The sequence below is a fragment of the Anopheles gambiae genome, chromosome 2 (assembly GCF_943734735.2).
Source record: "Anopheles gambiae chromosome 2, idAnoGambNW_F1_1, whole genome shotgun sequence".
In the NCBI taxonomy this organism is placed as follows: Eukaryota; Metazoa; Arthropoda; class Insecta; order Diptera; family Culicidae; genus Anopheles; species Anopheles gambiae.
The window spans coordinates 51,994,673-52,022,239 of NC_064601.1; the positions used below are offsets into that span (position 1 = coordinate 51,994,673).

Consider the following 27,567-nt stretch of genomic DNA (forward strand, 5'->3'; position numbering starts at 1 on the left):
ATATATATATATATATATATATATATATATATATATATATATATATATATATATATATATATATATATATATATACATCGCCCACAGGGCAAGGCGAGCTTTTTGGCGGCCACCGTTTGGCGACGGTTGTTGACCTTTCGAGCGAGCTTTTGCCCTGCGAGCCAGTGTAGCCAGATTATATTGGCAGATTTCGGCAGGAGCACTGTTGAGAACGCAACCATTTAACCTTCGTTTCTAAGACCAAAAATACACCCTCAATTCTATGATCACCTACCCGGGTAGGTCATACATTTTGTATGGGAGTTTGCATTTCTGGATGGTAAATTGATCATGTCTTCTGTTTTAATTATTGAAATAACTTCAAATTTTCAGGAAAGCTGCATAAAACTTTGTTCTTTCCAGTATAAAAAATAGGAATTTTCCAAATTATTTTTCATATACAGGCGGTCCCCAAGATACAGGCGGTCCCCAAGATACAGGCGGTCCCCGAGATACACCCCAAGCGCCACAGATTAAGCTTAAACGACTGGAAAATTGAATATCCATAGAAAAAAATGAAAGCTCCACATCTTCATTGGTTTGATCAATAGATGGCGTACTCATCATTATATTGCCATCCTTTTCTTACAATGTGTTTCGACAAGTTTCATCTTATCATGACCTATATAGCCTTCTAACTTTCTGAGCAAAAATCTATATGAATGGTCGTGTAGTCAGATACGTGGGTATCAACACCCACGACCATTACTCAAATCTCACTTGCTTCAATGCTGGTGGTTTCCTTTGGAGTTTAGTATTTAAACAATCGTATCGCCGTTCTAGTTCTAGCGATGCATAACTTCAATGCGAAACCATACAACAGTACAGAGGAAATGAGAAAGCTCTCCTCCAAGCGATGAAGCTCAACTGGTTGGGGTATCCCACCAACAGAGAGCGCCACCAGCTTTTTCGCTATTTTTAGAATGCATGAGTCGTTTGCCGTCTGCTAAACGAAGTCTTTCTATATTCCGTTTAGGTAGAGAACTTGAGTCGTTTAGAAGCCGTTTAGTGGTCGTTTAGTGGATTTGTGGCACTTGGGACGGTACCTCTTATACGCGGATTCGGAGATACGCGGTTTTCTAAATTTGACAGTTCTTTGAGCAAATTGTACTGATTTGACACATCAATTGTAAATTACCAAATAATTTCCGTTTCGATGGAATGTTAAAAACTATTTCAAAAGGTTTTGAACTGTTATATTCAGTCAGAATCATATCAAATAATTCATAAAGTGACTAAAATCGCCCCCTACTTGCAAAACTATACGAAAATTAGTGATATTTTAGCTGGAAATCACGAGATTCGACTTACGCGGAAATTCGAGATACGCGGTATTTTGCGGCCGTTTTCGGTCCCCATTAACCGTGTATCTCGGGGACCGCCTGTACACCTGACTTCAAGCTTCCTTGAAAATTTGAAGTGACAGGGTTTTCCATTCCAATTAACAACTGTCCACAGTCAACTAGCAATCCTCGATTTGAAAAACACGATTGTCTACCACTTACAAACAAGTCAAGCCGTTTTTGGTACACTGTCCATTTCAATTTCACAATTGTCGTCTTCGAAAACACACGTCAGCGCGATACAGCGAGATTCAAATTCAAATTTAAATGATTTTCTTTGATGAGCAATTCTTGGAATCCACGCAACTGACATTTTCTTCTTATTATGAACATTAAATTTTAACGGATAAAAATAAAAAGTGCCAGGCAAACAAACGTGCATCAGCGCGATTAGTAACAAATGAGGTTAGCAATCCTTGAAACAGCATCGCAAGCGCCACAAATTAAGCTTAAACGACTGAAAAATCAAATATCTGTGATTTTCGGTAGGATAAATGGAAAATCGGTAGTTTTAGGGCGGTCATCTGTGAATCGGTAGGCATATCAAAAATCGGTAGGAAAACAGATAAATCGGTATTTCTGGTCACTCTGCTCGCAGAAACGTCAAGTTTGTTTGTTTACATTTTGCAGACGAACAAATCCATTCGACAGTTGGCAGCTGAAGAGTATAGACGGGTTCAAATTAAAGTGACGGTTAAAACAAGTGTGCGCAAGCAAAAAAAAAAAAGTGTTGTTCACCTCAGGTTTGGAGCTGTTATAAAAAAAAAAAAAAAAATCACATAAGGGAAAAGCGACAAAAACCACAAGAGGTGGTCACAAGGTAGGAGACATGGGGGTCCAGGACCCGGGAGGGGGCATTCCCCTCGGGAATTATTACGAGCTTTTGGAGGGGCAAATTGAGCCCAAAAGAAAAATGGGAAAAAATATTAAAAGACTAGCTATTGGGAACGAGTCTTCGGAAGAAGAGGTCTTTTTAGTAATGGAAGCAATTAATTCAAACAGAGATTTGAACAAAGTGAACCCATTTTTGGTATCAAAGAAAATAGAAAATGCAATTGGCACTAAAGCCCTTAAAGTATCTCGGCTGAGAGAGGGAAAGTTACTAATTAAAGTAGCCAACAAGAAACAGGCAAACAAACTAAAAGATCTAAAAAAACTAACGGACGGTCGAGGCGAGGTAAATGTGCTAACAAAAGAACATCCAACCCTCAATACAAGCAAAGGAGTAATCCGATGCCCTGACATAGAATTCATGACGGAGGCTGAAATCATGGAGGGACTGAGCGAACAACGTGTCGTAGAGGTCAATATCCTCAAAAGGAAAGTTGATAACGAATTGAAAAACACACGTACGGCAATCATCACATTCAACTCAGGCAAAATACCTCGCATGGTCGACTTTGGACTGTACCCAGTCAAGGTTGAACTGTACATCCCTCGGCCAATGAGGTGCATTACTTGCATGAAATTAGGACACACAAAAAAATGGTGCAAGAATGAGAAAACATGTGCTAACTGCAGTTTACCGGTACACGAAACCTCTTGCAAAGAAACAAAATGCGTGTCATGCGGGGAGGCCCACAACACGCTGGACAAAAACTGTCCTGTTTTCTTGGACGAAGTAGAAATAAATAAAATAAAGACAGAGAACAGAATTACGTATGGAGAAGCCAAACGCATACGGAGACGTCAATGCCCTACCATCCCAAAAAATTACACAACCGAACACTCATACGCTCAGAAGACCAAAGCAAAGACAAATGCTCCATCACCAAAACCATCCACTAGCAGAAACAGCGATACCAATACTACAGAAAACAACCAAAACACAAACACAGAAATAAATAACCTACCAACAGAAAAAGTACACATCAATAACACCCTCACCACTCCACAGAACAATATAAATACAAATATCACGAAAGATACAGAAATCATTTACGATCTGGATGCCCTATCCGATACCTCTATCGGGTCAAAGGACTCCATTTACGTTCAAGAGATTAACAATACTCCTACAACCAACAAATGCACAAAAACAACTGACTCCAAAATAACAGACACATACATGCACGAACCAAATTCAGACAACGAAAAATTCGAAATTTTCAACTAGAAAAGATTCATGTACCAAATAAAAATAAAAAATTCAAATCCTCTACATCTACCAATATAATGAAAGGCTTTCAATATATTACAAGCCAATATACAAGGATGGAAGAATAATAAAGACGAGATAAGAGAATTACTCCTCAAAGAAAAAATAGATGTAGCATGCCTACAAGAAACGTGGTTGAACACCAACACATACAACTCAATAAAGATACCTCAATTTCACGCCATTGCTCAAAACAGAGAGGACGGATATGGTGGAAGCCTAGTGCTTATTCGCAACACACTCAACTACGAACAAATTGACATCATCGCTCCTAACCCATACATACAAGTTGCGGCAATAAAAATCAAACGTTCGGGTTTAGTCATCGCTTCGATATACGTGAAACCGAATACACCTGCTCAGCAGTTCAATTCGCTATGTAATAGAATTTTTTCTAGACTAAAAAAAAGCAACCGAACAATTATAGTAGGCGACTTTAATGCACACAGCACAGAATGGGGAAATCATTACTCAAATGGCAAAGGAAAGTCACTTCTAGACACAATCATAAAATCTAACATGAAAATTATACATAATAAGGAATACACCTTCATTAACCCGGACCCCAATAAACGAAATTCGGCCATTGATCTCACAATAACATCGAGACAGCTTTCAACGGTTACACAGAGAAAGGTTACCGACATGCATGTAGGTAACAGTGGTCATCGGGTAATAATATCCTCGCTAGATGAGACTCCATCTCCCCCAAACCAAAGAGTAATTTATAATAACAAAAAAATAGATAGTCTAGTAAGAGTTTTACCATTTAAACAAAACACCAGCATCGACACTATAACTACTGACATCAACAAAATTATCAAGAACAACATGTCCAAATCCACGTTCATCCCCAAATCATGGTGGACAGACGAGGTTCGGGAGGCATGGACCAATAAAAATGAAGCTAGGAAACTTTACAATAACAATCAAACTATAGATAATCACATAGAATATAAGAGAAAGCTGGCAAAATTTCGATTCCTAATGAAAAGAGGTAAAGCAAGCAGCATCGAAAAAAAAATAAAAGAGGTGGACTCTCAAACATCATCTGAAAAACTCTGGAGGCTAATGGGGACCATTCAGGGAAAGCCACCAAAATCAAACATAATTGCCAAAGACACCGAAAAAGCCAAAGAATTTTTAAAAATAAACTTCAATAGCAACGATAATAAAATAAGATCCCCTTCTCCAAGATTCATAAGTGATGTAAATATCTTAGACGAGCAGAAATGGGATAGAATCATAAGATCTAAACGAAACTCTTCCCCTGGTGTAGACAAAATAAGTTACAACATACTAAAGCTACTGAACAGAGATAACACACATGCAATTATAAAAGACATTAACACTATGTACAAAACGGGAAAAATAGATAAAAAGCTAAGAAGAATCAAAATTGTTGCTATCAATAAGCCAGGAAAAGATGCTAACAATGTGGCAAATTATAGACCAATTGCCTTGTTGCCAACCATAACAAAGGTCACAAATACAGCTATACTAGAAAATATTCAGCTCATAACGGAAAAATACCAACTTCTACCTTCAACATCATTTGGCTTCCGGAAAAATCGAGCAACAACATCAGCAGTCGATTTTCTGACTAATAATTTAAAAAAAAATAACCGGAATAACAAACACACTGCCGTCATTTTTATTGATGTACAAAATGCGTATAACAGTGTAGATGTAAATATTTTAGCTGAAACTATGACAAGAAATATGATATCTCCCGAAGATATCAGATGGGTAAAAAACTTCTTGACCAACCGATGGGTTGAAATAGATTCAGATGGCCAAACAATTAGAAGAAGGATATCCAACGGTCTCCCACAAGGTGATGTGTTATCTCCGTTATTATTCAACCTATACACCAGCGACTGCCATGCTTTAAATGCAAATAAAATCAAGCTAATACAGTATGCAGACGATTTTGCATTGATAGAAAACGGAATTTCCCTACAACAACTAAAAACCAAACTACAACGGTCCCTGAACCAACTAGCTAACATGCTTGCAACACTAAAACTAAATATCAACATAGAAAAAACCAAAGTAATGACGTTCACGAAAGAGAATAATTACATTAAAATGAAAATGAACGGAGTCCCGATCGAGAGGGTCAAATCACACCGCTTTCTGGGAATAGAAATAGATGACAAATTGAAATTCCACTCCCACATAAAAAATCAAATAACGAAAGCGAAGAAGAAAATAAATTTCATTCAAATAGTCTGCAACAATAAAAACAATATAAACCCTGGTAAAACCATACAACTTCACCAATCTCTAGTGAGAGGCACTTTAGAGTACGGGATATCTCTCAGCAAAAATGCCAACAAGAACGTGTTAAATTCCCTTAATCCCATACTAAACCAAACCTTACGTAAAGTAACAGGCTGCTGTAAAACCACTCCCATCAACACACTCCTCGCAATTTCAGCAGAAATACCGTTCAATATAAGAAGTTCATTACTAGTAGAAAAACAACTCGCAAAAGCAATAGCCCATTCACTTTTTAATCCCCAATACCTCAACATCCATAGAAACACACCCCCTCGTAAATTATCAGCTCAAGAACAAACATATATAGCCAACAAAAGTATATACGATAACATAGCCCGACATGAGTTCAATCACTCCAAAAATAGTCACTTCCTCACCAATATCAACACCTCCATCCCTGATATAGACAAAAGCAAAAACAACTACAACATAACTGTTCTAAGACAAAAAAGCTTAGAAATCATAAACAGTCAACCAGGAGTAAAAATATACACTGATGGAAGCATAATAGATGATAAATGTGGCATCGGAGTTTACATAAAGATGACCAACAAAGAAATCAAATTATCAGAGGGACTCTACCATCCGACTTCCATTTGCACAACTGAACTATATTCCATAGACCTTGCTTTAGAAACCGCCAGCAAAGAAAACATAAAAAATTGTACCTTATATACAGACAGTCTAGCAGCATGCTACATACTGCTGGCAGCGCAGCAAGAAATGCATATTGACGAACTAATCAGCAAAATCTTGCACAATTGTGAAAGAACACAATGCCATATTCAATGGATCCCCAGCCATGTGGGTATCCCGGGGAATGAAATTGCAGATAGGCTAGCAAGAATGGGTACCACAATTCAAACAATACAAAACAAACTAAGATTATCAGATGCCATAACCCTCTTCACTAACAGAGCTAGGACGGAAGCCAACACTTGGTATTCCCAAACATGCCTTACTAAAGGAAAGAAATTCGCAAAATATCAGGAATCGATTCCCAAAAAAATGTGGCACCATAACCTGAAACTCCCCCCAAAAGAAATCAAAATAATCAATAGGCTAATCGCTGGTCATGATTATGGAAATTACTGGCTTCATAAGATGAAATTAGTCGACCATGGAACATGTTCGATTTGCAACAAAGATGATACAGGATCACATAGAGTGTTTGACTGCCAGAAATATGAGATAGAGAGAAACAGACAAGAAAAACTCAATGAAGAAAACTTCATAAAGGCATGGAAAACCAAAAACATAAAAATTTTGAAAATAGTCACAGAATTCATCAAAGACAATAAGATAACGTTCTAAAATAACGTTTTTTTTTTTCAAATTATCAAATATGAACTACCTTAGAATCCTACCCGAACTCATAAACGCAACAACTCATAAACAGAACAACAGTCAGAAAAAACAACACAAGGTTCACAAAAAGGAACACAGAGACAAAAATAACGAATCGATAGAACAAATCAAACGACAGAAAGGAATAAAAGAAAAGAAGGACATATAGCCTCAGTAGCTGGTCCTAAACTAAAGAGGTTCGCAGTAAAACGCAACCACGGACTAGTAGCGGAGGGCCCAGGAAGCTGGACTCCGTATACCGAACCGGGGTATAACCTCAAAAAGAGAAGAAGAAGAAGAAGAAGACGAACAAATCGCTTCGTAAAAACCCAACGCAAATAACCGAACCAGTGCAATTAATTTTTGTTAATAAACGTACACTAACAATGTTACCAATTCAAGTTTCGAAAGTTATCTGAAAATGAACATTTCCATGTTAGAAACGATCATAAACAGTGCATCTGCATCGGTGTGTAGGCTATGCCTCAGTTACGACGCTTCTGAATACGTTTCCCTTGATGCACATGAATCTGACTCGCTCGTGGCAATTATCAACAAATGTACCGGAATAAAGGTAGATTTAGTATTTAAAAAACAACCATTCACTTAAAAATAATAATCGCAATTTCATTGCAGGTTCGAGGAAAGACAAACAACGTCGCAAACAAAATATGCAACGATTGCCGGAATGATGTAGTCAAATTTAACCAACTGCGAGAAAGGTGTTTGGCATCGAATAAAATTCTGCTCGATCTATATAGGAAAAGAAATAGACTAACACCCAGGTTGTTATCTAGCATACCGTCCTTAGCAAAGGAAAACTATGGCGAGCGCGAACAGCAAGAAATATTCACCCCAACAGAAACAAATTCTAATATTAACGTTCAATCAACGTACATCGAAGCGATCGTTCCCGAAACAGATGAAATGCTTAGCACGGATTCATACAATCAAGTAGACCTTGGACCCAAAGACAATCGAGAGGATGATGTACCAAAACTGGTATGCTGTGGTTGTAATCCTTCGCCAGAGTTCAGCACCACAGCAGAACTAACAGCCCATGGTGATAAGCATCACAAAAAGTACCGTGTCTCCGATGGTTCAATTCGACCCTTCGAATGCAACATTTGTTTTGAACGGTTTTTAACACCATCGTTGCTGAAACACCATCAAACACGTCCCTACCGGAAACGGTCACACATTTGCAGGTCCTGTGGGTCGGCTTATTTCACGAACTCTGCCTTGAACCGGCACGAAAAGGTGTGCACTGTAGTTGATAAGAACTATACCTGCGAACAGTGCGGTAAACGGTTTCGCCAAATCATTACGCTGAAAAACCACCGCAAACTGCATCAAGCGGAGAAAGCATTCGCATGTCCCGTGTGTGGCAAAACGTTTAAGCAAAAGTTTGAAATCACCATCCACATGGTAACACACACCGGGGAACAGCCTTATCCTTGTGATCAGTGTCCGGCTAGGTTCAAGCGGAAACAAGCACTGAAAAATCACCAAAATCGCCATCGGAATCCGCGTCCATTCAAATGTGGATCATGCGATGAATGGTTCGGTAATCCAACGGCTCGCAAATTTCATCGACTTACTGTACACGAAGGGCTTGATCCGTTCCGATGCGACCAGTGCGGTGTGAGCTATGGGCGCAGGTTACGACTTACGCAGCACATGAAGAAAGTGCATGGAGAAGTGGGCTAATAAATCATTCATTTTTGGAGAGATATTTCTAAGTTAATATATACATGTTTTGTGGAGCTTGATATTGAGAAGATTTAGTACAATCATATGGCTACATTTCATTAGCTGATGAGGTAATAAGTTTATTTTCTTTTTAATGTACAGCGGGGAAATATTTTTATAGCAATTTTAACTACATATGATTCCTTTCCTAGTAGGGTTTTCAGGGTCCCTAGTAGTTTTAAGTTTCGTTTTGTTAAAATGTTCTCCAAAAGTCATATGAATTGATGCTAGATGGCGAACTGCTGGTGCTGATATTAATTAATCAAACAGTTGTACTATACATAGCCAAGTGGCAAATAGTTTTTTAAGTGCCATGGATAAAAAAGTGATATATTTATACAACAAAAATCATAATAATTTAAACTATTTAGTGCATGTAATGTTTGGAGTTATTAACCAAACCGTGCACGTTAAAATTTAAAAAAAGATTGATGAAGTCTTGCACCTTTTTTGCCAATAAAATTGCTTTTTGAACCATCATCTTCTATTGACCTCCGATAAATCCTTCGGATTTATATTTATATTTATTAATATTTATACAATAAAAATCATAATAATTTAAACTATTTAGTGCATGTAATGTTTGGAGTTATTAACCAAACCGTGCACGTTAAAATTAAAAAAAAAAAGATTGATGAAGTCTTGCACCTTTTTTGCCAATAAAATTGCTTTTTGAACCATCATCTTCTATTGACCTCCGATAAATCCTTCAAAGTTTTTAAACGCGTTTAACAACATTACAATATATGGATAAACATGAAACAGAATTAACTCTAAGTTACGAGTCGAAATATTTGCCTGAATTTTCTAAAGCTAGTCTTTGGCTTGAAGATAATGGTAAAACAAAGTTACTGTTTTTTTAATGGTTTTTTACAAACATGCCAAGTATATATGTATGACTCCTGATTGCATTTAATCAAATTTCTAACAAACATACACGAACAAATAAATAAATTACAACAAAAAACAATAAAAACTCTATCCATGCTATTACCATATCACGGTTTAAGTTACGTAAAATAGGCAAAAAAAAAACACGCGTCAATTAGCATTCATCGCCGAATTCGTTCTAGATCAATTAAAATCACCCCACCAATAAAAAAAAACAGCAAAAGTATTAATTTTAATTCATTTTTTAAATGTATCGGCATTTTCATCTACCGATTGAAGCACCAGGCAGCAAACAAGACCCATTCAAACACGACAAACCATTGGATGGTTTCTAAAGGATTACTTTTTGGCTCTGCTCACGACTCCTACACGTAGCACGGCTCATCCTGTTATTCCCAGCATGCAAATTTCGAGCTTGCGTTACGACATCTTTTCAAAGCGGGGCGACCATTATCATTCGCAAGACGCCATTCAATGATGTTACTTATGTGCACGGGGGGTTTTACATTGTCCGCATCAATCGCAACAGGTCAAAAACATAGGCGCGACAACACTTCGCGTTACGTTGCTGTAACGATTTGTAATGCATCTTTGCATTGACCGCGGCGCTCCTGGTCGCTGTTGTTCTAGTTATGCCTGCGTTTGCGTTGGTGGCTCATCACTCTAGACCACGATGTGCTATGGCACCGCTATGGTACCCAAGGGGCGGTGATAAATGAGGAATTGTGGCAACGGGCAGCCCGGAGTGGTCGACGTGTAGCGGTAGCTTGAAGCGAGAACGCTTCTCCCCTCGCGTCCGTTTATATAAATACATAACGATCAGCCACTGTACCAAGTCACGTTGAATGCGTCGTGTCTGAGCCACAAACAACGCTTCCCATCATGCTCCCTCTAACCACCATGCTTACTCATGCTTCTATCTCCACCCTCGCATCGGCTTGCATGGGTCACATTCCCTCGGTGTGCATGCCGGATCCTGCTTCACACCTTCTCCTGCCGGCCGCCCGGTCCAGGCTCCGGTACCTTTAGCGAGAGAGACACATTTCTCGGACACAGTTGCGACACTCTGCCGGATGCTCTCCCAGTGCAGTCCAGTACGGGCCGTTCAACAGTGCGGATGAAAGTTACTCTGTGGTAGGCAACCCATGTACTAAAGTTTCATTTAGTGAAAAAGTACATAAACAGTTACTTGTAAAGCGTTACTAAAAAGAATCTAAAATAAAAGTAATAAACTAAAGCAAACGCATTACTACGCTGTGAAATGTTTGTGAAGCCTGGTAAAGAGGATCCCACTTCCTTCCCGTGACGATCGCCTCGATCGCATCGATCTTTCTCGAATCCTTTCTTACATTCATATGAAGGAGATTCCAGTCGCAGTCCAGCCGCCCAATAGAATTGGCGACGGAAGTCGACCGTGTCTCGTGTGTCGAGTGCATAGATTTCAATCTAATTATCCTTGGTGCGTTACGGACTGTGGGTGAATTTTCAAACATGACCGGGCAGCTCAAAACAGTCCACGGTACGATGTGAATGTGTCAAACGTGTTCAGCGTGCATACGCTCGTCAATTAGTGGTGTGTTAAATTTTCAAAAAAATAAAGAACCTACGTCTAACTTGATTGTTACATATTGTGAAAAATAGAACAAAGTTTTAATGAACATGGTGTGTTTCGTGTTTACGATCTTCTTTTACCACTGAAACAGTTAGGTTGAAAATGTAGCTTTACAAAGTGATCGTTTGTATGCGCAGCAAGAGTGACAAACTATGTATCAGTTGTATCAGTTGTTGGGAAACGTGTACCTCATTTCAGCACATTAACATATCAAAAATTCAGTTGGTACCAAAAATCAATACAAAAAATCTCTTTCGGTGTACCGTGAATCACTCTAGAAATTGTTCCTTGAAATGTTTTAAACGCTGATTGGGAACAACCACTATGTAAGGTTGGCGGAACTGAGAGGAACACACACACACAGTGAATTCCCCTTGTAACGGTTGCGTAATCCGAGAACAACCCCGTGAAAGCCATCGTCGGCCATTGAAAGTGTGCGCCGGAACGTTTTTCACCCTCCGAAGCCATATCAGTTCCATGTTCTCTTGTACACGGTTTCCGCTCCGTGTTTGGTGCTTAACGCTCTCCAGCAGCTCACCAGCGCGCTCAGTGTGACGCCTTACTGTTACTACTATCGTGTCCCGCCGACGTGAGTAGGTAGGCAAACGGTTCCGGAACGGTGTGGCAGCGTAGCAAAAAACATCCCTTTGAACGGTTTAGTCGTTTGTCGATGTTTGTGTGCAGCAGTGTGATCGATGATGATGGCGATGGTGTGTTGCTTACTAGCCGGATTAAGCTTTTGAGTGTGTTGAAAGTTCGTACCTTATGTATAAAGTGTGTGATACTGTATGTGTGTGTGCATTGAAACGGTAACCCGTTACTAAAGTTCTCATTGGCGAGTGCTTCAGTGTGTCGATCGCGTACTGCCATATGATCAAGGCGAATATGATGATGATGATGGTGGAAATGGTTGTGCTTTAAATGCGTGCACGAGCAAAACACAAACACAAACAACACAATACAGCGATGAGGAATTCAACTTGTAGTGCAATGTCAGCTAAAATGCAGGTTATGAAATCAGTGTAATCGTAGCATTTATTTCAAACATTGTTCGAACAGTAATACACAACTTTTCATTAAAAGCTTTTGCAAGTAATGCAAAATAGATTCACCATCAGCAAGGTGTTTAAAAAATGCTGCGTTTCATACAACTGTGCATCGTGAAATCTGTGAATCTGTGAAATCTAACCTAGTGTAACAAACGATTAGCACGGTTTCCTGCTAAACACGTTCTAGTTCATTAACGCATTTAACAGTTGTTTTATTTTTGCATTATTATTCCGATATAGTGATTAAAACAGCCCATAAAGGATTCTACGAAAGGGAAATAAAGGTGAAAGGTGATTAAAACACTCATTACAATAGGAGTGAAGTGATTTCAATGTGGAAATATTAAAACTCATAGCATAGATTTGTGCAATAGTGAATGTTCCTGTACAACATGGTTACAAAACGATACCCTACTTAAACGTTTATCTTCGAATTTTGTGTGATTGCACATTCATCTGTGTAAACTGTTTCATTAATAAACAAAGTGTATTTACTGTTAGGTAAGGAATGATGGCTAATACTCTCAAAAATCTCCAACTAAAAGAGAGAAAATTCAAATTCAAATCTAAAGCTTTCAAACTTATTGTCTAATATCTGTTGGTAGATCTACAAAATGACGAAAAAAACGTCAACCATTGGCCATTTTTCGGCCAGCACTTCCGGCACGGTCGGACAGACGGGTGGAATGAGCAGCTTTGGCACGGGAACCAGTGGAATGGAGAGCACCGACAAGCAGGCCCTATCGTCGTCCGGGCTGCAGGCTCACCAGCATCACGAGCATCCGTCCGGTATCGGCGGTAAAAGCTCCGAGCAGCAGCGCCCGCACCAGCATCAGTCCCAGCATCATCACCACCATTCGCACCATGTGCAGCAATCGGTAGGAAAAATGCGGGACAAACACACCGTGCACTGGTTTCGCAAAGGATTGCGGCTGCACGATAATCCGGCCCTGCGCGAAGGGCTCCGTGGGGCGCGAACGTTTCGGTGTGTTTTCATTATCGATCCCTGGTTCGCGGGCAGCTCCAACGTGGGCATTAATAAGTGGAGGTAAGCTACCCATCGTACTGTTTCGCTAGTTGTGTTTTTTTATTACTATAAAACGATACACGCCTGTTGCAAAATGTGAGCGAACCGGTATCAGAACATTGGCAGCAAACAAGCAAACGATGGCCATGTGCAAACGTGCATTGTCACTTCCCGTGTCATCGACAACCATTATGCAATGGTTCGGTTTTACGTACGTTAGCAAATGATGATCCTCATCGCCGTCATTATCATCGTCAACGCCATTCGTCATTGAGCGTGTAGAGCGAGAGCAGGGCAGCACGACGACAACAGTTTGATGCATACGCGTACGAACTAAGCACACATGCAACCGACTGCACACACACAACCACTTGGAAAGTAACCAGCAACCAGAGACCGGGGGAGCTGCGGGGTAGAATTAACCCTGAAAATGCACTTTGTGTGAATGCACCAAATCAAACGCTCTGTGTACACACAAACACATAGAGAAGCGAATGATGTGTGTTAGTAGATTTGTTTGACCGAGAATTGCACACACCGCAAAGTATCGCCAAGAGTGCAACATGCACCCCGGGTGTTGCAGCTCGACAAATGCATACGCTTGTGCATCGGTAGCTTATCAGCTGCTCGGCTTTACTCTGCCGACTTGTTGTTGAACGAATACGTTCGCTCTGATAAACATACACACCTCGCCATTTGCGGCGATGGCCTCGAGTGTTTAATGATACTATCGCCTTCAACTGCATTTTCAACACACACACACACATAAAGCATTTGCCAGTGTAACAGCGAATGTAATTGTGTTGCTGTTAGATGCACTATTTACTCTCCATTCAAAACCGTTCCTGTATCTCTAGTATTGCACTTTGAGCTCTATTTATTAACTCACTTGCCCAGAGCTGTGTTGCAAAATGCAACTAAGTGTTCAACAACAAAAAATCAAGAACGAAAAAACGCTTAAATTCATGTTTTGAATATCTTTTGCGTCCCATATTCAAATACATATTGAGGCTTGATTATTATACTATTGCACAAGAGTCAAGGGTAATAAAATGAGATGAATTAGTAATTTAAAATAGCAGTTGTTTGAGGATGAATTTAACGTATCGAGTTATTTGGGAGTGACTCGGAAGCCTTTGAGGTTTACAGTGTTTTCCACGATTTATTTATCCCCTATTTTTTTGTTTGGCGCGTCTCACGATTTATTCATCGTATCCCATAGATGTTTGGTTCGCTCCCATAACTTATTGGTATCGCCCGATTGGATATCAATACAATTGAACCAAAAAGTTCTGAGAAACGCTAAAAAAATCGTGAGAACACACCAAGAAATATGGAAAGCAACCACAAAATTATGCGGACCAATAAATCGTGGGAAACCCTGTATGTAAATATGGACAAATATATAAAGCATCACTTGATAAAATAAATAAATAAAACAAATAAAACCCCATTTACAACACAAAACTATAGAATTTCGTTACAGTTACATAAATCACCATAACATTGCGCTTTCCCTTAGTATCATGAACCACCTTCCTGGAATCAATGATTTTTCGGCAATCTGTTGCATAACATGTCGTTATAATTTCACGACCGGAAAAGCAATTCAATAATCACCCGATCCCGATCGGTTACGCCAATCCTGACAAAAACCGACGATAGGAGACGCAGATATGGCGTTGACAATAATCAGGTGACAACAGGACAGGCTGGCGGCGGCAGCAGCGGTTTCCTTCGATTACACAAAATCAGCCCCCTTCCCGTGTCTAGCTGCGCCTCCCTGTCGAAACGGATGCCAACTGCGAACTTGGTCATGTATCGCGAAAATTCGCCATCCATCTCACCCAACGGCTCCGGGCCCAGCGTTTTCATCACGTATATCTTCTTGACGATTCTGCAACCAACCATCCTTACTTAGAGGCAGAGTAGAGTACACTCTCTCTTCCTCTCTTCGTCACCGTACACCAGCGTGGAGACCCCCCTTTGACAAACAATCACGTGGCAGACAATGTGAAGCGCAACTACGCTCGTACCTAAACGTTACGTAGCATTTACTTCCACGCAAACCTGCCCTGCCGGCCCTCGATCCGTACACAACCTCCGCCACATCCCTCCGCTCCATCGCCCACCGCACGGAGCACGGAGGGGTGAGATGTTGAAAGTGCGTTGATGTGGCTGGATTTGTGTGTCACCTGTACTTGTTGTGTAGCTCTCTTTCCCCCCCCCCCCCCCCTCTCCCCTCCCCTCACACTCAGCATTTCTGCCCCGCAAGAACATAAGTCGGGGAAAGGAAGCAAAAACAACAAAAAAACATGACCAAATGTGATACTGACAACACTTCTTTCAGGCAAACGACATTCTACCCCTTGCTGGGAAGTTTGTCTAAAGTGCACAATAGTGCTGTGACTTTTACGTCGGCATTGCGATACATATCATCATCCACTTCCGTATCGTATTGTATGTTTAAACAACACACCTTTTGAAACTCAAACCTCAAATCTTACATAAACTTTTGAAAACTTTGTATTTTATACTATGAAACTAAATGCAGCCCTGCTCCGCACGCAACGTCTTTTAGCTTATGGTTGTTTCGCAGACATTATTTACCTATTGCAATATGAATCGACTTAAGTAACAGCTGGGACAAAATTTGTGTTTTTTTATGTGAGAAAAAAGGCCTAAACATCTTTTGATTCAGCAGCTAGCACCTATCCAACGTGGTACTGCTAGGTAAATCGAGCTTCCACCACGTAAGCTAAGACATTGGCAATAAACACGTACCGCTGTTTGAAATCTTTTGAAAACCAAACAAAAAAAAGTAGAGCTAAGAAACAAACGTGAAGGAATGTGGTCCATATTCTGATAATAATGATGAAAAAGCACCTTGCTACAGTACGTAGAACGTAAAACTGCATTTTAAACACTATTATTAACCTTAAAGTTGCATTGTTTGGGATTAAGTCATAATGTGTTACTTACGAGATGTTTTGGGTCAGTTCCATCACAATACATCTGCATGATTTTCCAGAGATCTACGGGTCCCGTGACAGGAGAAATAGGGGATAAAATAGAAAATTAAAGTTTCATGCACAGTTGATTAGTTTTTATTAATTATCTCCTTCTAAAGCAGACATGTCAAACATTCGTCCCACGATGAACTTAAACAGTTATTTGAATGAAGCAGAATTAGATTGTAGATTATAAGACAAGAAAAACGGGAGTGCTAATTTTTATTCGCTTAGGAAGAAGGTTTCAACCTTCAGTCTTGGTGGTTCGATTAACGAAGAGTGGAGTAAGTTTGATTGGTGTTCGGCATGAGGCATATAGCATGAGTTTATACAGTTGTTTAGAGGCAGCACCCTAAAGACGGCCTCATATTTTCACCCATTTCCTGCCTTTAAGGCTTTCTGGACCACTTTCACCGCTTCATTCATTAGGGTATTCTTTAACTTTGCTTCTACAACAATCAGACCGATATATTTAAAATTTTCAAAAAAAATACAAACATTTTAAAAAATGTGAATTTTACGAGGTCGTCTGAAGGTCGGATAGTCTCTCAAACAAAATGGCCAAACAGCTTATCAATATTAGCCAATTTAGTGCTATAGTTATGAGCTATTGCTATTGCTATGCTTGGTTTTCCATGAGTTTTTTTAGATGCAGGTCGAATTTTTCGCACTCTCATTTCCGAACGAGGATTTGAAGAACTGCTCAGGAAGCTTCAAAATGATCAATAAATTAGAATTATTAAACTCTCCCGAGCTAGGGCGACGGCCACAGTAAATATCATAAACTGCTTTGCAAACAGCCGGTCTATATAGTACAGTCGTCAACTCGTACGACTTAACAACATGCCCGTCATGGGTTCAATCCCCAAATAGACCGTGCCGCCATACGTAGGACTGACTATCCTGCTATGGGGGGGAACCAATTAGTCACTGAAAGCCAAGCCCACAAGTGGGTACAGGCAGGCCTTGACCGACAACGGTTGTTGAGCCATAGAAGAAGAAGAAGAAGCTTTGCAAACATGATTTTTTTCCATATTCTCTCATCCTATACAATGAGAGATGTATGGTGACCAATTTGACATGCATGGATTTGTTAAAGGCTACGAAAAATTCAAGATTTGATTCTAGGTTCAATAATAAGTCTTTTATTGATTTTCACGATCAAAGGCACCATGCAGTGTAGTGGGTAAAGGAGGAACCAAGAATTGACCAAAAACTAAAAATTATTAAATTTTGTTGATAACAAAATGATGGATGAAACATGCACATACCCTTTTAATCATTAATTACTTTAATTAATAATCTCCACAACCACCACATCCTTCCTGATTGTTGAGTATTTTTTTTTAAATATTGTTTAAACTGGAATACTCATCCGAAGCAAACCCACCCGTTTAACTAAGACCCACAGGAATATGTGTGTGTAACTGTAAACCGGCCCGAATGAGCTACTGAGTTACCCGTATGAGAAATGAATTTGACATCACTGTTCTAAAGGTCCACAGTAGTGATGGGTAAAGTTGGCAAAAAGTAAAAAGTTCACACACAAAGTAAAAGACAAAAAAAGTGAAATTCCTAGTCACAACCACATTGCACCGGACGGCTCCTGTAGACTCCGACCGATTCCGATTCCGGCCGACTCCAATCGACTCTAAACGACTCCGAATGACTTCGACTCCAGGCCGACTCCGAATCCGACCAACTCCAAATAACTCCAAACGACTCCGGACGACTCCAACTCCGAACGACGCCAGACGACTTCGGACAACTCCGGTCGACTCCGGATGACTCCAGACGACTTTGGCCGACTCTGGATGACTCCGACTCCGGGCGGAACTATTGGTTCAGATTTTACCGGAGTAGGGGTCGGCCTAAAAATAGCGGGATCGGAAGTCGTGGATGCCCTCCAAAGAGCACATACTCAGCGAAATATAGAGCGTTGAATACCAAATAAAACGATATATTATTTACCAACTTTTTGCAGCGATAGACGATCAACAAATAGAAAAGAAATACTAGGAAAGAAATACTCAATTATATCAACTATCTCAATTATTTTTCCTCTCTCTTGCTCTCTCTCTCTCGCTCTCTCTCTCTCTCTCTCTCTCCCTCCTTTTCTCTTTTCTTTATTCTTTATATAGATTCCTTCTTCAATGCTTGGACGATTTGGATCGAAACCTAAGAAAGCTTAATTCGCGGCTGTTTGTGATACGAGGTCAACCGGCGGACGCGTTGCCAAAGCTGTTCAAAGAATGGGGCACAACCTGCTTGACGTTCGAGGAAGACCCCGAACCATTCGGCCGCGTGCGGGACCACAACATCTCGGAAATGTGCAAAGAGCTTGGAATCGAGGTCATTTCCGCTGCATCTCACACACTCTACAATTTGGAAAGGTTTGGCATGGCAATGGCTTTTGCACACTTTTAACCACGGCCCACAATGCTAACGATGCGCACTTTCTGGCGGACTGTTTTTAGAATCATCGAAAAAAACGGAGGCCGCGCACCGCTAACGTACCACCAGTTTCAAGCCATTATCGCCTCAATGGATGCGCCACCGCAGCCGGAAGCAGCCATCACGCTGGACGTGATCGGGAACGCCAACACGCCCCAGTACGACGATCACGACGACAAGTACGGTGTGCCGACGCTGGAGGAGCTCGGTTTCGAGACGGAAGCCCTTAGGCCACCGGTTTGGATTGGCGGCGAAACGGAAGCGCTCGCCCGTCTCGAACGGCACCTCGAACGGAAAGCGTGGGTCGCCTCGTTCGGCCGGCCCAAGATGACGCCGCAGTCGCTGCTCGCTAGTCAAACGGGTCTGTCGCCCTACCTGCGCTTCGGGTGTCTCAGTACGCGCCTGTTCTACTATCAGCTAACCGATCTGTACAAAAAGATCAAGAAAGCGTGCCCCCCACTGTCGCTGCACGGGCAGCTGCTGTGGCGGGAGTTTTTCTACTGTGCCGCAACGAAAAATCCCACCTTCGACAAGATGGCCGGCAATCCGATCTGCGTGCAGATTCCGTGGGACCGTAACGCGGAAGCGCTGGCCAAGTGGGCGAGCGGGCAGACCGGCTTCCCGTGGATCGATGCGATCATGACGCAGCTGCGGGAGGAGGGTTGGATCCACCATCTGGCGCGGCATGCCGTGGCCTGCTTCCTGACCCGTGGCGACCTCTGGATATCGTGGGAGGAGGGCATGAAAGTGTTCGAGGAGCTACTGCTCGATGCGGACTGGTCGGTCAATGCGGGCATGTGGATGTGGTTGTCGTGTTCATCGTTTTTCCAGCAGTTCTTCCATTGCTACTGCCCGGTCAAGTTTGGTCGCAAGGCGGACCCGAACGGTGATTACATCCGGCGATATTTGCCGGTATTAAAGGTAACGCATTTAGTGCACGAACAACAAAACTAACGCAAAAAATAAAGATTACATTACTCATAACGTCGTGCTTTATTTTTGCAGAACTTCCCTACCCGCTTCATCCACGAGCCCTGGAATGCTTCCGAGAGTGTGCAGCGGGCGGCCAAGTGTCTCATTGGCAAGGACTATCCGCTGCCGATGGTTAACCATGCGATTGCTTCCCGCGCCAACATGGAACGCATCAAGCAGGTGTACCAACATCTTGCCAAATACCGCACACCGAGCGGCGGGTGCTACGAGGGCGACTGTACCGAAAAGGGCGGCTCCGCGATCGCGGGGGTCATGACGGCGGCCAAGGTGCAGCACATGAACACGAGCAGCATGAACGACAGCCCCAGCCCCACTACAATCCTGACGAGTGTAAACAGCTCGGGAAACTACATGTGCCGCAGTAATCCGCCCGCACAAAGCGACCACAACGGGAAGATAATCACGTACCATCAGCTGCTTAGCGGCCCGGACCCAAGATCAGCGCTCGGTGGCAATGGCAGTGGTGGGGATCGAGGCAATGCTGGTGTGCCTGACGACACCAAACACGGCGATGGTACCGATGGTAGCAATCATCTCATGGCCGGGAAAGAGTCGATCTCTCAGCACCAGCAATCACAGCTGCAGCATTCGCACCAAGCACAGAGCCTGGATCAGCAGTCGCAGGAAAACAGCAACAGCGTGGCAAACAGTGAGCAACGGTACGGGACACTGCCCGTCGCCGAGTACGCGGCAATCAAACCGGACAGTCTCAGTACGCTGATACGGGCCGGCAATCTGACATCCGCTGGGACGCGCTTCTCCAATCTGCAGGATCAGCTCAGCAACAGTCTGATGTCGCTGGAGTGTGATGCGCTGGCGACCAAGCTCAAGCCCAACAACTACGAGTACGAGCGGAACCAGAATATTTATAACAGCCAGTTCAAGGTGGAGTACAGTGACAACTTCAACTCGGGCTACGGTTTGCGCAATGCCGTGTTCTACGGTGGCAAGCGGGAGGACGAGAACGAAGACACCAAAGCGGACAACATGAACAACAACCACAGCGATCAGCTCACGGGCGACAACAGTGCCGACGAGCGGGCAGTGCCCAATGACGCGGACGACGATGATGAATCCACCATGACCACACTCCAGGCCACGGATGCACATTCGGCGCCACATGCACTGCTCTTTGCGGCCAACAAATCCAAAATCAAACAGGAATCACTGGTGCAGCAGTCCTCGCGTATGTTTCTCGAACCACCGAAGCACCACGCCAGCCGGGGAGCCAAACCACATCGCTCCCGGTGCGAGGCGACAGAAGCACGCTCGCACCTCGCAGATTCGCAGGTTAAAAAGGAACAGCAGATCACCTCGCAAGCGCTGCCACCACACTCCATGCACACCGATTGTGATTATGAACCAGAAAGTCATAAGCTGTTGGCCGAAAACTATCGTCAGCAGCATCAGCAGCAGCAGCAACAACAACAGCAACAGCAGCAGCAACACGAACACGAACAACAACAGCAGCAGAATTCAATGTTAGCAACCCAACAAAGGCTGGAAGCGTCACAGATGGATCAAGGAACTGATCAACCAATGCAGGAGTCACCTTGCAACGAAGAAAAGATTGGTGCGGGGGATTAGTTTGCATTAGAATCGGTCACGTTTGGTGCAAATCACACGTTTATGATATGGCGTTTTAGGTTTCGTCGTTCATTGACGACCCTGCCTCGCAGCCTATCTAACATCAATTCCATGTATTACGAATGAATTTCGCAAATATTTTCTTACAAAACAAAGCTATTCTGCTTTTGAGAACACACTTGAATAAAATGTAATAGTATACAATAGAACATATAGACTCTTTACCGTTTGGTGTTGTGTTTGAGTGAACCATAACAAACATTGCAGGTGTACTTATGTATAGCTCCCCAGATAGAGTAAGTCACATTGACAAACTCCTTTGCATTATACAGAAGAAATTTTGAAGACAAAACTGAGAAAACAGCTATGTCGGTTGAGTTTTCCTTCAATCTTTCAACCATTTTTACTCGATAAAGCGAAAGGCCATGGGAGTGACAAAATGCTGACAAATTTGTCAAAATGTGAGCTTTTGTTACTTTTTTGAGCTTTTGTCAAAATTTTGTAACCTGGAGCAGCCAGGAAAAAAAGTTGACAAAATTTGACCAAATTTGACGTTCATGAAAAAGCGTAAACAAACAGCTATTTGGCGCAGTTGTGACCCATTGTTATGATAATAATGCTAAAATGCATGATTCTAATTGATTTATGTACCTATTTAGTACTTCTTAAACAAAATATCGTTGATATTCAGATGTTGGAGCTTTTTGTCGCTCTTGTGTATGTTTTTGATGCGGCCACGAGAAAAGCTCTTTTTTGCAGTTGACAAGCAATTTTGACAAAGTTGAAAAAATTTTCAACATTTTTTCAGCTCCGTGGCCACGCGCTAATACATTGTATGATTTTTAATACATCAAATACATAAGAGTATCAACAAATTTTATAAAATTCAAAAATAAGACAAACTTGTTAAAATCGTTCACTATGATTCAATTTATGTTGTTTATTTGTCATTTAGTGTCTTGCACAGGTTTGTTGATTAACTTCGCGGCAAAACTAACCTGTAATGCCTGCCGTCCATGCTCTAATGTTTGCAGACCAAGATGCTGTTACCGTAAAAATAATCTAATTGTTGTGATGACAGCCATTGTAATCGGCATATTACTATTCTGGAGAATCTTTTTTGTATGCTTTCTTTCCTAACCGTCAACACACCACAGTATGGGGATAAAACAACAGCGTTAGACTCTAGGATGGATCGTTCAAATGCGGAGTATAATACTTTCAGACATATTTGATCTTTTATCTCAAAAGTTTGTCTGATTACAAATCGTAACATCCTATTGACTTTGGTAATTATAGAGTGATAGTGCTCGCAAAAGGACAGTGATGAATCAAGGACCACACCAAGATCCCTGACTGATGACAAACAAATCAAAATTTAAAGGGTTTCGTTTCCTACTGAATGTAATTGCTTCATCCACACTAAGTGTTGAATACGTTGTGCAACCAAATTGGTGGACACGATCTTTAAATATCAAAACAAGGAAATAACCTGGAAAAAATAAAAAATTGAATCAAAAATTTAAATCAACTTGTTAAGCCCCGAAAAGACCGTGCCTCCGTACGTAAGTCTGACTATCCTCCTATGTGTAATCAGTAAGCCACTGAAAAGCAAGCCCACTAATGGCACAGACAGGCCTTGACCGTCAACGGTTGTTGTCCACCAAAAATTAAGAAGAAGAAGAAGAAGAAGAAGAAGAAGAAGAAGAAGAAGAAGAAGAAGAAGAAGAAGAAGAAGAAGAAGAAGAAGAAGAAGAAGAAGAAGAAGAAGAAGAAGAAGAAGAAGAAGAAGAAGAAGAAGAAGAAGAAGAAGAAGAAGAAGAAGAAGAAGAAGAAGAAGAAGAAGAAGAAGAAGAAGAAGAAGAAGAAGAAGAAGAAGAAGAAGAAGAAGAAGAAGAAGAAGAAGAAGAAGAATATAGATCTATAAAATAGTGTACATCGTCAACATTATGTTCTTCTTGTTCAAATGTGATGGCATAAATTCAGCTTTACCATCCATATAAGCAGTATCCAAGCAGCGGATGAACCATGCAGCGGGCTAAGATCCAAGCTGTCCATTGAGCTTTTGTCTCTCAAACAGTTTTTAAACGATTCTATCAAATTTAGAGTATTTATATGATTGATCTATATTCTTAACTAATAACATAGAAAAACTTATTACATACTAAGCACATACTGGTAGCTTCACAATGTAAACAGAGGTTGAAGAGTAATTTAAAATACATATATCAATATGTTCATTCTTGCACATCATCATTAGTTTCCTTCAGAAAGTTCAGGATTATAAGAACAAAAATTATACCGTAAATGGATTATACCATCTATAACCCATAGCAGGATAATCAATACGATAGCTAAACAAATGCAAATCTTGTGACTTTTTATTCTTTTGAGGACAACGACCACCACGCTACCTATACAGGTGTCGACGTGGTTGACGGTCATCCCTGCCTATACAAGATTTCCGAGATTTATTAGTATCACACAATCGATAGATAGCCAACCTTTGCTACCTAGGGACGTCCGGTTGGTAATCTATTCAGTCCAGCGTTGTAGGAGCAAATAGACCACTGGACTACCCTAGGTAGAGCTTATGAAGTGGAAATGTTAAAACAGTTTTTTTGTGATCAACGACTATTTTTGGGTATTGCTAAATAGCTTTCATATATGTCTTATTTTGTTGACCCTAAATAATTTCAGATATTCATTTTCAGAGACTTGTTCTATTTGTTTCTTGATTAATACAAATTGAGTTTAAGCAATACGGCAAAGCCGTCCCTACTGAATAAAAAAAAATACAAATTGAGAGCGGTATTTATTTTGTCTTCTTTACGTTTAAAGCCAATTTTGTATGCTTTAACCAGCCATCTAAGGCATTTAAGTCGATGTTTATAAGGGTGAAGCAGGTAGTACCTCACGCATAGCAAAGAATAAAACTGTATCGTCAGCGAATAAATTGATTTCACAAGCACGCAACATTTTTTTTTTCATGCCGTTAATGAACAAAATAAAATAAAATCAGCCCCAAGACACTTCCTTGCGGAACTCCAAGTGTGTTTTCCAGCGGATCTGATACACTATTCATAAAGGATTTCGTTTGTGTTCTTCCCTCAAGATAAATTGCGAACCAGTGTGCCTCAACTCCTAAATAATACCACCAGAATACCAAATTTGTTTAAAGTTTCCAGTAATAAGGGTCTTGATATAGTTTCAAATGCACGTTTGAAATCCAAAGATACTGCCAAAACTTCGTGCTTTTGCTCTACAAAACATTTCCATTTTGACAAGAGTAGATTTAGTGCCCTTTCACAGGAATGTCCCTGTCTGTATCCAGATTGCTGGGGATTGAATACATCATGTGTGTATCATCAATAGATTTCTCACTAATAACTCTAATATCATTTCGAAAATGTGAAGAATGTTAATCGGCCTATATATGCATATATGCATACCCAGTTTGGAAAAAAGTGCCTATACACACTTAAAGAAAATCCAAGTGTTCCAAAACAAATTTCTTAAACGAATCTTTAATTTACCACTTTTGCATAGTACTAGTGACATTCACCTAAGAACAAATATAATAAAAATAATACAATATGCTGATCTACTATTAGAAAATTATAAAACAAATTGCTCGTCCAGCCAGTGGCAATTAGTAAATAGGCTATATTAATGTAAATAGACTAGAATTTAAATTTACGCAATAGAGGAAAGATTAGTGTAGATAAGGTTGAGGCTAGATTCTCTTTCGTTATTATTTTTTCTTAGGCTATAAGTCCTTAATGTGACCAGAGTTTTTTTCAAAAAACTTTTCCCTGCATAAGAACTCCACTTTAATGCGATGGCTGAAATATGATCCCATAATGACGTGTAAACTGTTAAATTTATCCAGTATATTGTAAAAAAGGCACAAAAGGTCTAATATCAATCAGAGCTCCATTATATTGTAATTAAAAATAGTAAACAATGAAAATAAATAAAGTAAAAGTAAAAGTAATTGGACGAAATTCATCAGCATTAACTGCCCCGGCCACTGCCACTTTTGGAATTGTAATAACTTTAGACACCTTCCATTCCTTGAGAAACACGCCTGATACTAATGATTCGTTTATTATGGATAATAATTTTTCTCCTATCACGTGGAAACTGTCTTTTATTAATGTATTATTTAGTTTTCCTATAACTGGTGCATTTTGAAATTGAAGCAAATATTTTTTAGATCTTTTTTAGAATTGTTTCGAAATTAAATTAAATAAAATTAAAAATTAAATATTTGAATTAGCTCTTCAGAGTCTAGTTACTCAATTGGTTTAGAAACATCTCATATATTTAAATTAATTGTTTGTACGCTGTTGACGAAGAAATTATTTAGTTTTTTTTCGATCACAGTCTTATGAACATGAATTTGGCCATCGATTTTACTCCTAATATGATTTTTTTTCCTCTAGCCCTAGCATAGTTTTGAACACTTTCCACAACCTCTTTGAGTTTTTCTTGTTTTTGATTATTTTTCTTTGTTTGTATTCTTGCCTTGCTATGAGAAGTTTATCAGCATATTTACTTGCAATATGTGTATATCGTTGCCACCATGTTTCACTGTTCGTAGAAAGAATCGTATCAATCTCCCGTAACATTTGTCTCTTCTTTGTTTTATTTGATACAGTTCGCTGAAATACCATCGATTTGTGTTTGTTACGGTTATATTTTTTTTCTTTTGCAAGTTGTTCAATTGCTTGGTCCATAATATTTTGCAAGCCGAAGGCATTTTCTTCTATTTCTTCGAAATCTGACTGTACTAGCGCTGAGGTAATTAAATCACATGACGCGTTTTTCGAATAATGTTTCCAGCTTGTGATTTATTTCCTTACAATGTTATTATTAGTATGATTGTTGCCTATTCGAATTGTGATCGGCAATTACAAGATTCGGATCTGTGCTAGCCGTCATCGCCTCAACATTATTATACACATGATCAATCAACATTCTTGAGTGATAAGTAATACGTCCTTTTTGGATAAATCTAGTAGGAATGTGCGCTGTAAGGTGCAGTTTATTTTGTATATGTATTTTCAATCTAAATTTCACCATAGTGTGCTTAAGAAATATGAATCATTTAATACCACCCCCCCCCCCCCCCAAGCTCTTGAATAACATGAAAAACACAGTATGATCTAATACTAAGTTGTTGGCGATACAAAAAAAAAACAAACATAACGATCAAGGCCACCAAAACAATGACGATTTGCATTTTTCACAACTATTTTGAGCACACTCCTACTGGTTCAGACAAAACAAACACTTAAAAAATCCCAAAGCGTATCGATTGCACTTCAACCGTCTCGGCTCAGTAGAGGAACTCTTCTGATATTCTGCAAGAATTCGTTCCTCTGCTTCATAATTCAAACATCTCAACGACCCGGTTCCTCTTAACACTAAACCGGTCACGTACTATTACGAACCTTATAATACGCTTGTACGCACGTAAATTTATGCTAATCATCGCCATACTCGAACTCACTATGGCATCCATGTTCCCCTCCCAGTGTTTAATCTATTGGACTTTGTAAATGTCGATCATTAGATGAGGATTTTAATAACCCAACTATGCGCGCTACTGCTTTGTATGAAAAAATGTTAACGTCTGTAACTCGGTGGAAATTTCCCACCCAACCGACTGAACGTGCATTTACGTATTAGCTAAATGCATTGTACTGGTTCTTATTGCGTTGCATGCGCTGTATTTACCAGATGTTACATCACACAAAAAGCATAACATGATGCGTACATTCCATTCAACAAAGATGATGTTAACAAACAACCGGCCATTGAACTTGAACCGTTTACTTTGTATCTGTTGTTGTGATTCCTCGCCAATTCAGCGGACTGTTGTGTTTTTGGATTTATTACTTCCTTTTTTCCAAAATAATCTCTAACTTTTAGACGAATATTAACGAATCTTTACGGCTTTACGGTTCCACTAAAATGGGGCGATTGTTTTCTGCACCAATATGATGGTAT

At 40.4% G+C, this 27,567-nt stretch overlaps 2 protein-coding genes across 8 annotated transcripts; both read left to right on the top strand.

Annotated features, from left to right (window-relative positions):
* Positions 1-7,476: 7,476 nt before the first annotated feature.
* LOC11175594 (zinc finger protein 624) lies at positions 7,477-8,908 on the top strand. The gene is made up of 2 exons (XM_061650210.1): positions 7,477-7,747; positions 7,810-8,908. Exons 1-2 carry the CDS (start codon positions 7,595-7,597, stop codon positions 8,881-8,883), a joined length of 1,227 nt encoding a protein of 408 aa, XP_061506194.1. The 5' UTR covers positions 7,477-7,594; the 3' UTR covers positions 8,884-8,908.
* A 1,783-nt stretch (positions 8,909-10,691) lies between these two features.
* LOC1274104 (cryptochrome-1) lies at positions 10,692-21,758 on the top strand. 7 transcript variants are annotated; one of them, XM_061650205.1, is made up of 6 exons: positions 10,692-12,182; positions 12,718-12,978; positions 13,050-13,525; positions 18,657-18,908; positions 18,993-19,890; positions 19,975-21,758. In XM_061650205.1, exons 3-6 carry the CDS (start codon positions 13,092-13,094, stop codon positions 21,547-21,549), a joined length of 3,159 nt encoding a protein of 1,052 aa, XP_061506189.1. In that variant the 5' UTR covers positions 10,692-12,182; positions 12,718-12,978; positions 13,050-13,091; the 3' UTR covers positions 21,550-21,758. The 7 variants fall into 7 exon arrangements, with proteins under 7 accessions (XP_061506189.1, XP_061506190.1, XP_061506185.1 ...); XM_061650206.1 differs by having other exon boundaries at positions 10,692-10,950; XM_061650201.1 differs by having other exon boundaries at positions 10,695-12,436; positions 13,083-13,525.
* Positions 21,759-27,567: the final 5,809 nt, after the last annotated feature.